Source organism: Uloborus diversus, chromosome 2 (genome assembly GCF_026930045.1).
Source record: "Uloborus diversus isolate 005 chromosome 2, Udiv.v.3.1, whole genome shotgun sequence".
In the NCBI taxonomy this organism is placed as follows: domain Eukaryota; kingdom Metazoa; phylum Arthropoda; class Arachnida; order Araneae; family Uloboridae; genus Uloborus; species Uloborus diversus.
Window position 1 is genome coordinate 189784111 of NC_072732.1, and position 15036 is coordinate 189799146.

The following is a 15036-nucleotide window of genomic DNA, read 5'->3' on the forward strand; positions in this document are numbered from 1 at the left end:
AAACAAAAGAATACAGACTGGAAAATTAAAAACAAAAACTGTACTTAAAGGGAAACCATCCGAGTCTTCATCATCGTCTGAGCCTTCTGATGTCGAATGCCTTTACTGTGGACATTTATATTCCCAATCGAAAGAAGGATTTATTAGGTGCCGCGAATGCAAGAAATAGGCCCATTGATCGAGTGCAGGAGAGGAGGATGAGGACGATGAAGCTGCTCATCTTTGTGACTTATGGCAAACATTGAATCTCATCTTACCCCACCTGGTAGGGTAAGATGGGATTTTGACTCACCTAATTTAAACATTTGATATATATATATATTATATATATATATATATATTAGTAAAAAAAATTACACACCCTTATCCACATCGATGTTTTCCGTTAATTAAGAAAATCGAAAAAATATTTTTTTTTTCAATACAAAATACTTGAAAACCCTTGATTTATGAATTAATTAATCTTAAAATGAGCCGGGTTAAAACGCTGAAAATCTTCCCGCTCGTAAGCGGATTCGAACCAGAGACTCTAGAGTAACAGGCCGAGTGCTTTACCGACTGAGTTAGTCGGGTAACAAAAGCTCGAGCTATTGATGCAACAAAAAGTGCAGCATTATTATTACGGATTTATTTCCAATTTATTGCTGCTCCACTCCTATTATGTCACAGCGTGATGTTATACAGCTTATAGCCTTCCTCAAAAAATAAACTGTTCAATACAAAAATAATTTTTCAATTCGAACCAGTACTTCCTGATATTAGCGCGTTCAAACAAACTCTTTAGCTTTGTATTATTAGTATAGGTTGTGTGAGTCCATAGGTAATTGTGATGCCAGCAGACAGGGGCGTCCCGAACTTAAATGTTTGAGAGGGCGGAAATTCTCGATTTGCCGAAGGGAACTCCAAATTTTGCCTACTCGTCAGACAAAATTCGCTAACATTTTTGGTAGGTCACAGTGTCCTCCCATCGTAGCGCCGCTACAAGCAGAGGGCAGCGGGCGTCGATTGACCGATAAAATACAATTTCACCATTATAGTAATGAAATGAACCGACTACATTTCAAGCGTCACGAAACTCGGGACGCTCGTCTGCTCCGCTCAGCATGTACAGATTATTACGCAAACCAAGATGATTCTGACTCATTAGCGATATACAGTGGCTACCAAAAGTGTTCGTACTCTTGCGATTTTCAATGAAATACGAGCCTGTCCGTTGTTTAAAATTAATATTTTGGAATAGGTATTTAATTATAAGATGTATGATCTATTATCAACAAAACTACATGAACACTTTTAGTAGAATAATAGAACTTGATTTTTAATAAATAAATAATCAAAAAAAGTCAGAAACTTTATCTCACAAAAGTCTTCGTTCACTTTGAAAAAATATCAAAAAAAACCTAACTTTTTACTAAGTTATTATTTAGTAGAATATCATACAGTATCAACAACAGCTTTTAAACGTCTAGGAATAGATTTCATCGTTTTTTTTTTTTTGTGTGTGTGTGTGCGATTTTTGAGTAAGAGTTCAACCGCACTTCGAGTCTTACTGTTTCTTGTTCGCTTTTCTTTTCAATGCTATATTTTCGTAATCTAGCTCCAGATTTGTCTAAATACGTTACATTCTGGTGATTGAGGAGATATTTCTAAGCTTTTAAGTACAATTTTTGAGGCACCAAACGCAAAAGTTGAAAACCTCGTGCTTCTTATCGTTTTCTTGATAAAAAACAAAGTTGTCTCCAAAACAATTTTTGGGTTAATAGTTTAAAACTGTCTTTTTTTTTTTTTTTTTTAATTTTCAAATGAACAGCATGTTTCATTATTTCATCAAAAAATTCCAAACTACCAAGTCAGGATGCAGATATGCACTTTCACATAAGAACATCTTCACCGTCCTGATTAACTGATCCAACTGAGTTCTTAAGGTTATATTCCTCATTTTTTCTTCTATTTACAATTATTCCACAATTTAACCAAAAATGTTGAATTTATTTTCATCAGTAAGTAAGACGTTATTCCAAAAACGTTTTTAAGTTATTTATCATTGATTTTGCGACAGAGAGCGTAGGTTTTCTGTTTTTCGCACGAACAAGAAAATTTCTGCGGGAAGAGGTCCCTTTAATCCAGCTAATCAGAGAACTTGGCGAACAATTTTAGGTGAAAATTAAATATAAAATTTTTCATTTAGCTCTGCAGAAACTTTTAAAGCACTCAAACGTGTATTTTTCATAATTTTTTTAAGTGTAAATGTATGATTTCGCTTTGTCAAATTTGCTGGTTGACCTTTTCTTACCTTGTTTTCGATCCGATTCTTTTCTTCAAAGCATTTTATCAAGCACTTCACTATGAAATCGTATAAATTATCTACTATTGAGACATTTCAAACCAATTTATTGCTACTGGGAGGAAAAAAATCAGATTTCGAATGATGTTGGTTGTTTTTACGAATACTAGTCATTTTAGAATAATAAGCGGCATATTAGGGAATAAATAAACAAAGCATTAAAGCGAAATGATTTTACAGTGCCAACACAATGAAAAAAAAAACCTGTGATAATTTTAATCATGAAATTATTCGAAAATATTTTAGTGTACGATGAATTTTGTGGCGTATTGTTTTCTGCCTCTTCATTTTTTCACAAATTTCAAAAATGAAACTGGGCATTATTTTGAAAACATTAAGACTGTATTTTATTTAGAATGGCATAGGAATGATGTGGAAAAAAAATGGACTTCATATTCCAAATCATTTTCGCATTATTTTGGTTTTACTACAAAATTTCAAGGTGTACGAACACTTTTGGGAGTCACTGTATTTTGTTTTAAGTTCTGATTAAAAGTTCAATAGAATTTTTAAGTATATATTCATACAGTGCACCAAACAATGAATTTTTTATTTTAATACCAGTGTTTTCCATCGTAGGATCGAATGGCACAATTAAAATCTTAGCATGATTAACTGTAATAGCTCACTTATATTTCATGTCGGTAACAGACATGATACATAAGTGAGCTTTAATATTTTGAATAAAGTTTCGCTCTGAAAAAAAAAAAAAGCTTAGACAACAGTATAAAATTTCTGCATTGATTTAATTTAAACAGAGCCATGAAAAATTAATTACAGCCTCAAAAATAATCAAAAATGTGTTGTACATTTGGACCCCGATTTAACAAACCTCTATTTAACGAATTTTGCGATTTTGCAAATTGTTCTTTTTCCCCGACTAAAATGAAAGCAAAACCCGATATTTACCGAACAATAAACCTCAGGTTAACGAATTATTTTAACAGCCGATTTTTTTTTTTTTTGGTTAATTTGAGTTATGAAATATTGGATCGTTTTCCAAAGGACATATCGATCCTGTCCGAAGCAAGAAAAACACTTTTCTAGTAATCGGCAATTTTTGATGTGCGAGGGGGCAACCAATGAATACCGATTCTGATGTAGAAGGCAATACTTAAACTCCCATTAAAACGTACTATTTATAATGCTTTACATGACCTGCCAAAGGTAAAAACATCTCTCATATTTTTTTTCACCCCGATATTACGAAGAGCCCCGATTAAACGCATAAAAGTTTCGGTCCCAAAGAATTCGTCAAATCGGGGTCTGACTGCATTATTCAATTATTATTTACTTCACTCTGTAAAATTATTAATTTTTTTAATTTGAAATAATTCTCTTTACGAGCAAGTTAAAACAATAGAAACATTAGTTTAAAAAGAGACATTATTGTACACACACAATAAATGTTAGTATAGTGCAACTCTGGTTAATTGAGCTGTGACCTTGACTATGTTTACCAGTTTTAGGGGAGTTTAGTGCCAATTACCCCATCCTATTTTCCGAAACAGAGGTAAAAATTGTCAGAGTCGGAGCTCAACTGCTCAGAGCCTCACAATACGATCCAAAGGAGCCAATTCAAAAACAAAACTCTTAACTCAATTCAATAATTGACTAACATCGAATAGAAATCACAGACTGTTAAATCATTATCGACTCAATTCCTTCTCAGTCACAATACAGTAAGACATAATTTTATATTATGCTTTCAACTTCTTAGTTAAGATAAGTTTTTTAAATAACAAACCAAAATTTACCTCCGTGGTCTAATGTTTCTTTGACAGCCGTTAAAAAGGCCATGATATGTGTTTTGGTGGTGATGAGTAGAGTGTTGATTTACACCTATAAACAAACAGAAAGTAAGAAAATTTTGAATTAGTATTTGTGCTAATTAGAATGGATATGAATAGTGATTTCCAGAGGATACACCATTTTAAATTGAGTTTTATGAATTACTTGGATTAATAAAGCAGCATTTTATGGATTTGCACACAATGAATCTCCAAAACATTTGCAAAAAATGGGAATTGATGAGTGAATGGGAATAGATGAGCGAATCGAGAAGGGGATGGGGCTCCATAGTTTCATAGTAACAATTGCAACTGTATTTCTCAATCTTGGATATAGTTTATAGATTAAAAAGTGTCAGTGGTTACCTGATTTTCTGTTTTTTTAAATAAATTCAGCACAATGATATTTTTTCTAATAAATTAACCGTAACGTGCGCTTTTCATACTGTTCATCATTATAGACACATGAAAAGGAAACCACCTCAGTTATGTTTTTATTGTGAAATTTTATACTTGTACCTATATTTTTATGACAGAGTGTAGTCTGTACTCACATGAAGTTCAGTGAGAACGCATGAAAAACCGTGATCGAAAACATTTTCAATGGTAAAGGGCTTAACATTGATAGTTCCATTTTCTTTTCCATCTTTTTTTCATAGAAACAAAGTGAAAAAAGAAAGTTATGCTTTTATGGTAATGAACAATTTACTTTATGAAGCATATCATACAAGTTGTACAGAAAAAGAGTTTTCAAAAACAAACGGGTCGTTGTATTTACTATGATTAACCCCTATCTGGGGAGGTGAGGTAATTTTTCCGAAACTGAAATTAGGTGTTTTAATCAAGAAATTATCGACTTATTTTATTGCATTCTTTTCAGTGTGAACCAAGCTTAAAATAAGTGTTCAGATTTAAAAAAAAAAAAGCACGCACACACACAAACACATTTTATCATAATTTATTATAAACCGTTTTAGTTTTGAAATTCATCTAAAGTGAATCTTTTTTAAATTTAAAACTTATTTGGTTGGTACCTATCCTTATTTTAATATATCAAAAGAGAAAGAAAAAAATGGTTTTCACTTTCGTTTTAGTATAAATGTATACTCAAATTTAGGAAAAATTTGAATCAGTATTTAGTGAAGAAAAAAAAAACTTTTAAAAACACTTTTAAATTTATCACTTGACTTAAATAAAGAAAGTTTTAAAACCCTGTATAAATTAAAATGTTTCAAGTGTCCAAAACCCTAAAAAGTGTGCTTGCTTAAGTTCAGTCCTGAAATTAGTTTGCTAACTTTAACAACGAAATTAACTTTATAAAATTACTGAATCGATGGATTTTAGGACGTAGAATGTAACTTGAGAAATAGTCTTTAAAAATATTTAGTAAAGCATGTGGTTGAGGGTGTTTGTCCTTCATTCGACGGTGTGTATCCGTCAATCATGCATTTTATCGAAAACAATTAGAATCATTTAAAGAAAAAAAAAACAAGATTCTTGGGATTAAAAAAAAACGCTTTTCTTCAAATACTTTTTAAATTTGAGAGTTTTACAAGTGAAATTAATTTTTATGAGAATGTAAGAAAGATCACAGTAATCACTGAAAATGCGATTACTTTAACCTATAGTCAGAAGCTTAGATAATCAATAGTACCTTGTAAATTACTGCTGTAAGAAAGTAAAGCACAGTATCTGCTAATTTTTCATTTTGCTTGCATTTTTGTCATTTATTGCACCTTAGCAATATTGTACAATCTTGCTTTGGTTTCCGATGAAGACGCGGCATTTCCGGCATTTCCCTATTGTTAGCACGGAATTCAAAACCCGTTTCTTTCAAATACCTCAAAAACTCATTTCTGCAGATACTGCGCTTTATCTTCCCACGACAGATTGGCGTTCAATAATTATCTTTATTAAGCACTAGCAGTACTCGCACGGCTTTGCCCATAGTAGAAAATTAAAAGGTCATTTTGTTCGCATTGTGTATTTACAAATAAAGGATGACGAATTTCTCGCCAATATGCTACATTAAATTGCTCGTTCATGTTATGGTAATTTGCTCGTCCATGTTATGGTAATTTACTCGTCCAAGTTACGGTAATTCGCTCGGTATTGCTGCAGAGGAAAAGTTACGGTAATTCGCTCGGTATTGCTGCAGAGGAAATAAATCTACCAATGATGGCTTAAAATTGGAATAAAAAAAGAACAAAATCGAATTTTCGAAAAATCGCTTCGAGATTCACGCCCTCATGCTGCCAACTAATTTTGAGCCAATTTTCATGAAAATCGTCCAATCGGTCTAGGTGCTATGCGCGTAACGGAGATCCTGACTTAAAGCTTTATTATTAGTAAAGATTGTAGAATAGAAAATGCTTAATTTTGGGGAAAAATTATAAGTAATAATAAATGTTCCCCTTCTCTTCTACCCCCAGAAAATGATACTCTTAATTTTTGATAACTGAATAAACAAATCTTCAGATATCTAACTTTTTATTACATATTTTTGCTTTGAGAAATGAAACACCTTGCTTTTATGAGATAAAAAACTGCTATCGTCATATTTTACATTTACACGTTTCTTCACACTTTTCCATCACAGATTATTAGACTAACAAGTAAGTACATCTCATAGCTGAAATAATTTATTTACTTAAATAACAAATGATGAAGTCCTTTTTTCCGATAACCAAATATATTATGTTGGATGTGTGAAATTATTTCATTTATTTAACTCATTTATTCAGCTTTGACAACTTATTAATTTTACGGCAAAGATAAACCATTCATAAAGGGGGAAAAAATATCAGGCTTTTTTTTCCTTGCTAAGCAAATCTATTGTGCTACCTGTTTGGAGTCATTAACTTATTTTGGACTCAATCCTGATGCTTTCTAATTTAAATTTTGTGGATGAAATGGGAAATTCATTTAGAAAACAAGTGTCATTGTTCTTTTTCTCACGCTAAACTAATTACTTTAACAAGGAAAACTAATGATAATGCTTCATTGAAAACTTGAAATAAAATTTATTATCTATACTACAAATAAAATGGATATAGATATTTCTGCCACTGTAACGGCATGAACAGTTAATGAAGTATATTTAATAACTGAAATAAATCTATAAATTCAGGGCCACTTTTTCAGAATATGCTTCTTTTACACTGTAAAAAGAAATTCCGAGACGTTACTGAGTTTCCGTGTACAGTTTCGGGATTTCAATGGTTTTTATCCACTTCTTGGAAATATCAAGTATCATCGTCAAAAAGTTTCCTGAATTGCTACAAGTTTCAGGAATGCAGACTTCTCTCTGTTGTAAAAAATATTTATCGCTCCCAGTTTAAAATTAACTGATAGTATTTATAAGGTGTATCGACATTAACTCGGTTATAACTCGTCCAGATTGGTTAAGCTTCCAAAGGGAGCGAATAAGTCTTTGGACTACGTAGCTTTGCAAGAATTGCAATCAAGTGCGATGCTTGATACTTACGTGCAATTCTGGCCATGATTGTAATAATGTTTATGGAGCTGTTATATTATTCTTACCTAACATTACTCTGAAGTTCTAGAGACACGACTGGCTCTAAACGGGATGATTTCTGGATTTTTCAGGATAATTTCAAGAAGGTTACTGAGTTTTAGTGGAAAACATTCCTGGTTTTTGCGAGCTATGTTACTGGCTGAAATTGGGCACATCAGCTGCCTATTATTTTCCAGGAACGTTTCTGAATCGTTTTTACAGTGTACTGGCAGTAGGGCCAATTTGGGGGAAAGAATTTTTGACAAGGAAACCATTAATTTGCTTAAATCATCAATGAATTAAAATACTTTTCCTTCGCCAGGCGTCCAGCGTTTATGAGTAAAACTAGTAATTATCTAACTACTAGTTTTTCTTTTAAAAGATGAATTGAGACAGTGAGAAGCAAAGGAATGGGAGTGGACATCTAGTTTTGAGCAAAAGCGTTTAAAGTTCTGGTCCTAGGCAGGCTTTCATTGAAAACTTTTTCTAAATCATGCGAAATAGCAGCACCTACTAGGGCTACTAGTACTATCTCGTGCCCCCAAACAGAGGGGAGGTTCACCTACCATTTGTGCTGGTTATCTCCAAATTTTTAATTTTGGCCCTTGCATCCCTTTGCTTCTCACTGCCTCTATTGCGTATTTATTTTATTTATTTATTTCAATTTTATTTTATTTTATTTATTTATTTATTTATTTATTTTTTTTTTTTTTGTATACGATCCCTTTGATGGTACGTTTTTCTCGAAAAACATCGACCATCAGCTTTTGAAATCAAGAATCATATTTGTTGTGACCTTTTGTACAGTGAATTCCTGTACTGTGGTTGATAATTCTATCAGTGTGGTATATTTTTGAGGAATGTAGGGTTAGATGGAACATGTTGGTCCGCTATCCTACTTTTAAATTTTTATCTGATCAAAAAATGTAATGAGTAGTTCATTTTTCTACTACAAGTTTTACTAAAACTTTTTCATCACCTCAGATTTTTCTGAAAACGTTGAATTGATTAGATTTTTTTACGTTGATTTTTTAACGAAACCTCGCAAAGTGGACTAACGTGCCCCATGCGCGGGGTGCGTTGGTCAGCCTCGCGGGGCACGCTGGACTGCATTGAGAAAGCAAATATTATCCAATACTGTAATTAACTTGTTTTCTTTTGTGCGTAGAATGAATAGCGTGAAATTTAAAGATCAACATAACACATAAAATTGATTTTAATTGATAAACCACCTTTGATTAAAAATAGCAATAAGCATTCACAATTAGTACCCAATTTTATTTTTAAAATGAAAAGAAAAATTAATTATTGAATAGTCATAAGAAAACTAATGCAGATTAAAGTTAACAAAGATGTGTTCAATGATATTTGGGAATATAAAAGTGCTACTTCCGGAGCAGACACTTTGTTTGGTTGGATAAGTTATATGTTACTTTTATGTACAGTTCCATCAATATTCGCTGGGGGGTGGGGGTGCTCTTTTTTCTTTATTGCAACGCATGAAACAATTCCAAAAAAAAAAAAAAAAAAAAAAGATTCCTACTATACTGATACCATATATTTCAAAGAAAAAGAATAATAAAATTGACATCTTTAAGTTGTGTATGTTTGTGCTTTAAAATCAAATATAGAAAATGAAGCTAGATAAACTTAACAAAAAGTATATACATATTTCTTTTCGTTTCAATATTTTTGTTTTATTTTGTTTCTGTGTAGAATGTTTGTTTTGCAAAGCATTAATGTTTTTTAATACACGAACTTTATTACAGAATGTATTACATATTATTATTATTTTTATCATTATTATTATTATTTGAAAACAGTTGTCTGCAAAAATTTAGAAGAATGTTTAAAAATATAAATAGTAAAGTCGTGCATATATGAAATAAATATTTTGGCAAAATTAAGTCAGTATAATTTTTGTTGAATAATTACGAAATATAGCTTTGCTTTTTTTACTTTAAAGTTTTATTAATATCATTTCCAAACATGTGTAACATGAAATGAAATGAATATATGATGTACAAACACTTCGAATACTGTTACAATTATTGAGATTTAAGAACAAAAAAAAAATAGTTTTAAAATTAGGTTGGTTCGGTCCAACGTGCTCCGCAAAGAGGTGGACCACTTACCCCACGTTCTTGGTCTGAAAAAATTATGTCATAATTGTTTTATTTGTGACAAAAAATTTAAATACTGTTAATAATTGTGTACTAAACAAATTTACTTAAAGAAAGAAGTTATTTTTTTTTCTCTGCAATCTTGGTGTGGTGAACCCCCCCTCCCAACAAGAAAAAAAAAAGAAATAAACTTGCAGTTTTTTGAAAATTATTCAACACTACTGAAATAACACTTTCTGAAAATAAATTTGTTTAATATAACATGCGCTTTCATTATTGAATTTGTAGGAACTTATCTGCTACTCGTTAGTCATAAATTAAAATAAACAATATTAATATTATTAAAATAATAGAGCTCAGTCCAACGTGCCCCCATTCCCCCTATATACGGTACGAGTCCAAGTTTAGTGAGAGAACAAGTCATCTCCAGAATATGGCATGTTGTCGAACAAAATAGAGACTTCAATGCTTAATATTTTCTATAACCAGTAGAAAGAGATGATGTTTTCTTCAGGCTAAAAGGTGTGTCAACTTTACATGAACTGCAAAGTTAAATCTCAATTTGATTTTAAAAAATGGAGATGACTGGCTTTTTCGGACTTAACGATCCAATTATAAACAAATTTGTTCAGTAAAGGTCACTAAAGTCAAAAAAAAAAAAGGAATGTAAATTTAATAAAACTCAGTGGCAAATTCACCACGACGTTGCAAATGTCACAGTTGCGAGGGGCCTCCATGACCCTAAAGGCCGGAAAGAAATGCAACAGTGTAGGGGAATGTGAGGCAAAGCGAAATAGCGGGGGGAAATGGAATGGTGAAATAGTATTTATAATCTGCTTTTAGCGCCACTTATCTTGTAACATTTTAGTAATTACATCATAAAACGTGTAGTGTATTCCAGTCAAGAAAAAATTACCTCTGAAAATCAAAAAAGATTATAATACACCCAAACTTGTTTTTATGCGGTCCTTTTTTTTTTTTTTTTTTTTTGGTACGGAAACATTAAAATTTCAAAAAGAATTTTTTAAAGATTCTTTTGTAAGTTTTTAGGTTATTTTCTATGTGAGACTTTTGTATGCGGTCCCTATCCACCGTATTAAAAAAAAAATAACTGTGTTGCGAAAACAACTTTTTATAGCTACTCGTGAAGTTTCGAACAATTTTTTAATGAGGTCCCTATCTACCGCATAAAAAAAAAATATTTTTTAAACTGTGTTGCGAAAACAACTTTTTATAGCTACTCGTGAAGTTTCGAACAATTTTTTTATGAGGTCCCTATCTACCGCATTAAAAAAAAAAGAATATTTTTTAAACTGTGTTGCGCAAACAACTTTTTATAGCTACTCGTGAAGTTTCTAACAATTTTTTTATGAGGTCCCATTCTACCGCATAAAAAAGAAATATTTTTTAAACTGTGTTGCGAAAACAACTTTTTATAGCTACTCGTGAAGTTTCGAACAATTTTTTTTATGCGGTCCCTATCTACCGCATAAAAAAGAAATATTTTTTAAACTGTGTTGCGAAAACAACTTTTTATAGCTACTCGTAAAGTTTCGAACAATTTTTTATGAGGTCCTTATCTACCGCATAAAACAGTTTTGGGTGTACAAACAATTTTCAAAAAATGATACTCATAATGTAATTTTTGTTGTAAGTCAAAAAAAAAAAAAAAAAAAATGTTGTTATATTAAATGATCAAATTTTCGCTATTACCATTTTAAATATTAATTGACACCTACTAATATTCAGTGCAGTATTTAATTGTTTAACATTAAGCTTTTTTGTATTTTTAAATGCTTAGTACAAATAGTCAAGTACATGCGGGGCAAAATGGATGGGGCAAAGTGGAATAGTTTGTTTCATTTACGTATTCAATATTTTATCAAGCCACAAACATATTCATTCATTAAGTATTTCATTTACATTCCTTCACTTAATAATTCCCCTATATCTATAGTTCACTTATTTTCTTGCTCATTCACTATTTTACTCACTCATTTATTTTTTATCTTCTGTGTATTAACATATTTTTTAATTCGTTTATGGTATAATTTCCTTTTCATTTGTCCATTCATTCATTTATTAACTCATTTATTTGATCAAAAATATCTTAAATAATCGAATATAAAATACTTCATTAGAAATATATTTTATTTTTCACTTTGCCCCATAAAAAAAAGTGGAAAATTTCCTTTTTTTTTTTTTTTTTTGAGGTACAAATTTACTGCCAAAAATTAAAAGCAATGTTTCAATACAAGTTCTATTATAAAATATATTGTTCTTTCTTTACATACCGTACTTTTCAGAACGAATTTCCAAATCGTTCAATTCGAAAAAGGCAAGTTATCTTAGCTATTTCAATTTGCCCCACATTCCCCCACATGATAAATGTTTTATATCGTTCTATGATAAGCGAATGAGTTTCCAAAAATGCATTGCGACGAGCCCCCAAACCTGCAAATCCGCCGCCGAAGACGTAATACAGGAAAACTAAATCTTTATCATGTTGTGTTGTTATTAAAACAATCAAATACTTTTTGCTCCGTAACTTTAAATATAAACACGTACTTAAGAAAAAATTACTTAACAAACTCTAATTTCCCATTCGTTTGCTTTCGACTTTACTGGCATTTTAAAAAATAGCATTATTTATTATTTCAAAAATGTACTGGTGGGTTTAAGAGAAAAAAACAAAATTACTTGAAATGCACGGAAAATCCAATTAAAATGGTTGACACTCCGATGCTCTTGAATTGATATTTTTTACTTGTACCAAAAAATAAATAAAATTTCAATAAATCAATCTCAGTTAAACGAAGATTCGCTTAAAAGAGTTTTGGATAATCGAGGGTCTAAATGTGTTTACTAGTACCATTTTTCGAAAACGTTCAAGTTTGCGGCTATAATTCTATTCTCGAAGTAACAAGCATTTTCAATGAATTAAAAAAAAAAAAAAAAACACTACAGATTTTAAAGAAACTCGTAGAAATTCAAATAAGAAGAATCCGATTTAAAAAATAAATCTAAGAGAATAATAAAATCGCAATCTTTAAACCTCAAAACGAATCTCAACTTTCACTTGCTTGTAATCTATACAGGAAAACGCAAGAGTCTCTTGTTTACGTATAAACATTAAGTTAATTTGAGACGAAAAAAAATCGACCTTCTGTAATGGGAAATATAAGTGATATCTCTCAGGAAATTACTGCGTCATAACTGGGTCAGTATTAGAAAGGTTAGGGAAAGTGAACGAGAGGTGCAAGTGCCCTTCCTTGAGATGCAAGTGAGTTATTGTTTTTTTATTTCAATTACATAATCTGAAAACTTGTTTGGGATTCAGTTTCTAAAAAAAAAAGGCCTATTTCATCCAGAACAAAAATAACTTCAGTATGGAAAAGTAAATTAAAAACTGCACAGATATGCATTAATATGTAAAAGAATTTGTAAGTATTTGATATTTTCACCCTGTCTTCATAGTCTGAAATAGATAAAAATTGCTTTTTATTTTTGTCTTTATTATTCTTTTTTTTAATTCTTTTTTTTTTACTGAAAAAAAAATTTAAAAGAGTTTTTTCTTTTTTTTTTTTGACAGAATTTGAAAAATGGTTTTAAAAAAAAACTCACAAGAAAAAGAGCTAAAGGGGGTATACATGTATATACACATACATAACATCTACTGAGAAGGAACATTGGGCATCATTAAAAACAATTTAAAAAAAAAAACTCGAAAAAAATTACAATGCTGCCTCCTATTTGTCAAATCAATTTCTCAAAATGTTCCAAGAAAAAAAAAATTCGGAGGTCAAAATGACCTCCGGTGACTTCCGATGCGGGCGCAGGGGGACGAAGACGCAATTTCCTTCGTTCACCAGGGGCGCTAAACGCCGTAGTTACGCTACTGTTCTTACCAATCCCCCCCACCCCCAGGAAGAAATTCTGGTGGTTGTTTTTAAAAGTGCAAGATTTTATAAACATCCGGTGTTTCCTTTTCATCAAAACCATGAAATAATTAGCCGAAATTTGCTAATTTTGTTAACATTTAAAGAAAAATCGCCACTGATGCTAAAAACATAAAAGATAGGCAAAATTAAGCAAAATAAACACAAACAAACGGTTGATGAACTACAAGAATCATTGAGTATTTCATGCAATCGTACATATTTATCATTTTTATTTTGTGTTTCTCCTTTTTATTTTTAAAAACTAGGAGCTACTAATGCCGACCCTCGGAAATCTGGTCGCGTCTTGCGTGCTTTTGAGCATAGCAGGATTAACTGCTGCACAATTTCCATATTTCGGAAAATGTCCTTCCCCGAAAGTGCAAGAAAACTTTGACATGGAAAAGGTAACTAAAAATTCAACTTATTAAATGAATAAATAAGATTAGCATTTAAATGGAACAATGAATATTTGTTAACATCCCAAGGGTCTCCTGACATGATGCGATTACGTCGCGATTGCGCTGCGTTAAAATTATGAGTGGCGAGAGCTATAGCGTGTTCGTGAACTGACGGGAGATCTATGAGATCGTTCACATGCTGACGCTCTTTGATTTCAGTGTAGCTTAAACGCGATGATTTGAGAAGTCGCTTACTAACGCAGCGCAATCGCAGAGTCAAAACGTTATAAAGAAGGCTCGCGTTTGATTTCAGTGTACATGTAATTATCAAAATAATGATAACACCTGAGAATAAAAGTGACATTTTTGAATACGCTTCGTAAGTATTAAAGAATAAAATTAGATGCCTGTTTTTTTGTTTTTTTTTTATAAATAGCAATGTACATATTCTGGTACTGTTTGGTGGTTTAACGGAAGTTCTGTAAGCCCTTTGGATTTCAAGCACTTGAAATGGCGGACCTCTCAAACTTTTAAAGAGGCCAAATTGTTGCAGCGTCTAGCTGAAGCAAGTGTAACTAAAACATTTCAACTTTTTGGCGCATCTAAAAGTACAGTATCTAAAGTCATGACAGTATACACACAGCGCGGTAAGACAAGCTCGGCAAAGCAAAATAGTGGATGGAAAGAGAAGCTCAGTAAAATAAACCGTCGGGTGTTGAAGTGGATTGTAATGTCTAAAAAGCGAACAACCGTAGCAAAAGTGACCACAGAACTCAATCACCATATAGAGTCACCAGTGTGAACGATTAAAGTTAGAAAGGCAGATTTACGGCAGAGTAGCGATTCCCAAAAATTTTTTTACAAGTGTTTCCATTATTTTGATAACTAACTGTATCTTAAACGCAGTAATTTGGGGAATCGCT

At 31.6% G+C, this 15036-nt stretch overlaps 2 protein-coding genes across 3 annotated transcripts in view; one reads left to right on the top strand and one right to left on the bottom strand.

Moving 5' to 3' along the window:
- Positions 1-15036, bottom strand: part of LOC129216224 (elongation of very long chain fatty acids protein 1-like) — a 49776-nt gene that overhangs the window by 10555 nt on the left and 24185 nt on the right. The window contains 1 exon segment of the mRNA XM_054850421.1: positions 4102-4186. Within this exon segment, the coding sequence (XP_054706396.1) occupies positions 4102-4144 (43 nt within the window). The 5' untranslated portion in view covers positions 4145-4186.
- The window catches only part of LOC129216225 (apolipoprotein D-like), a 37872-nt gene continuing 29568 nt past the window's right edge, over positions 6733-15036 (top strand). Inside the window, exons 1-2 of one of the 2 annotated variants that reach the window (XM_054850423.1) lie at positions 6733-6749; positions 13982-14119. In XM_054850423.1, the coding sequence (XP_054706398.1) occupies positions 13991-14119 (129 nt within the window). In that variant the 5' untranslated portion in view covers positions 6733-6749; positions 13982-13990. Of the gene's footprint in view, positions 6750-13008; positions 13058-13981; positions 14120-15036 lie in introns of those variants that run through there. The other variant, XM_054850422.1, reaches the window with a different exon arrangement.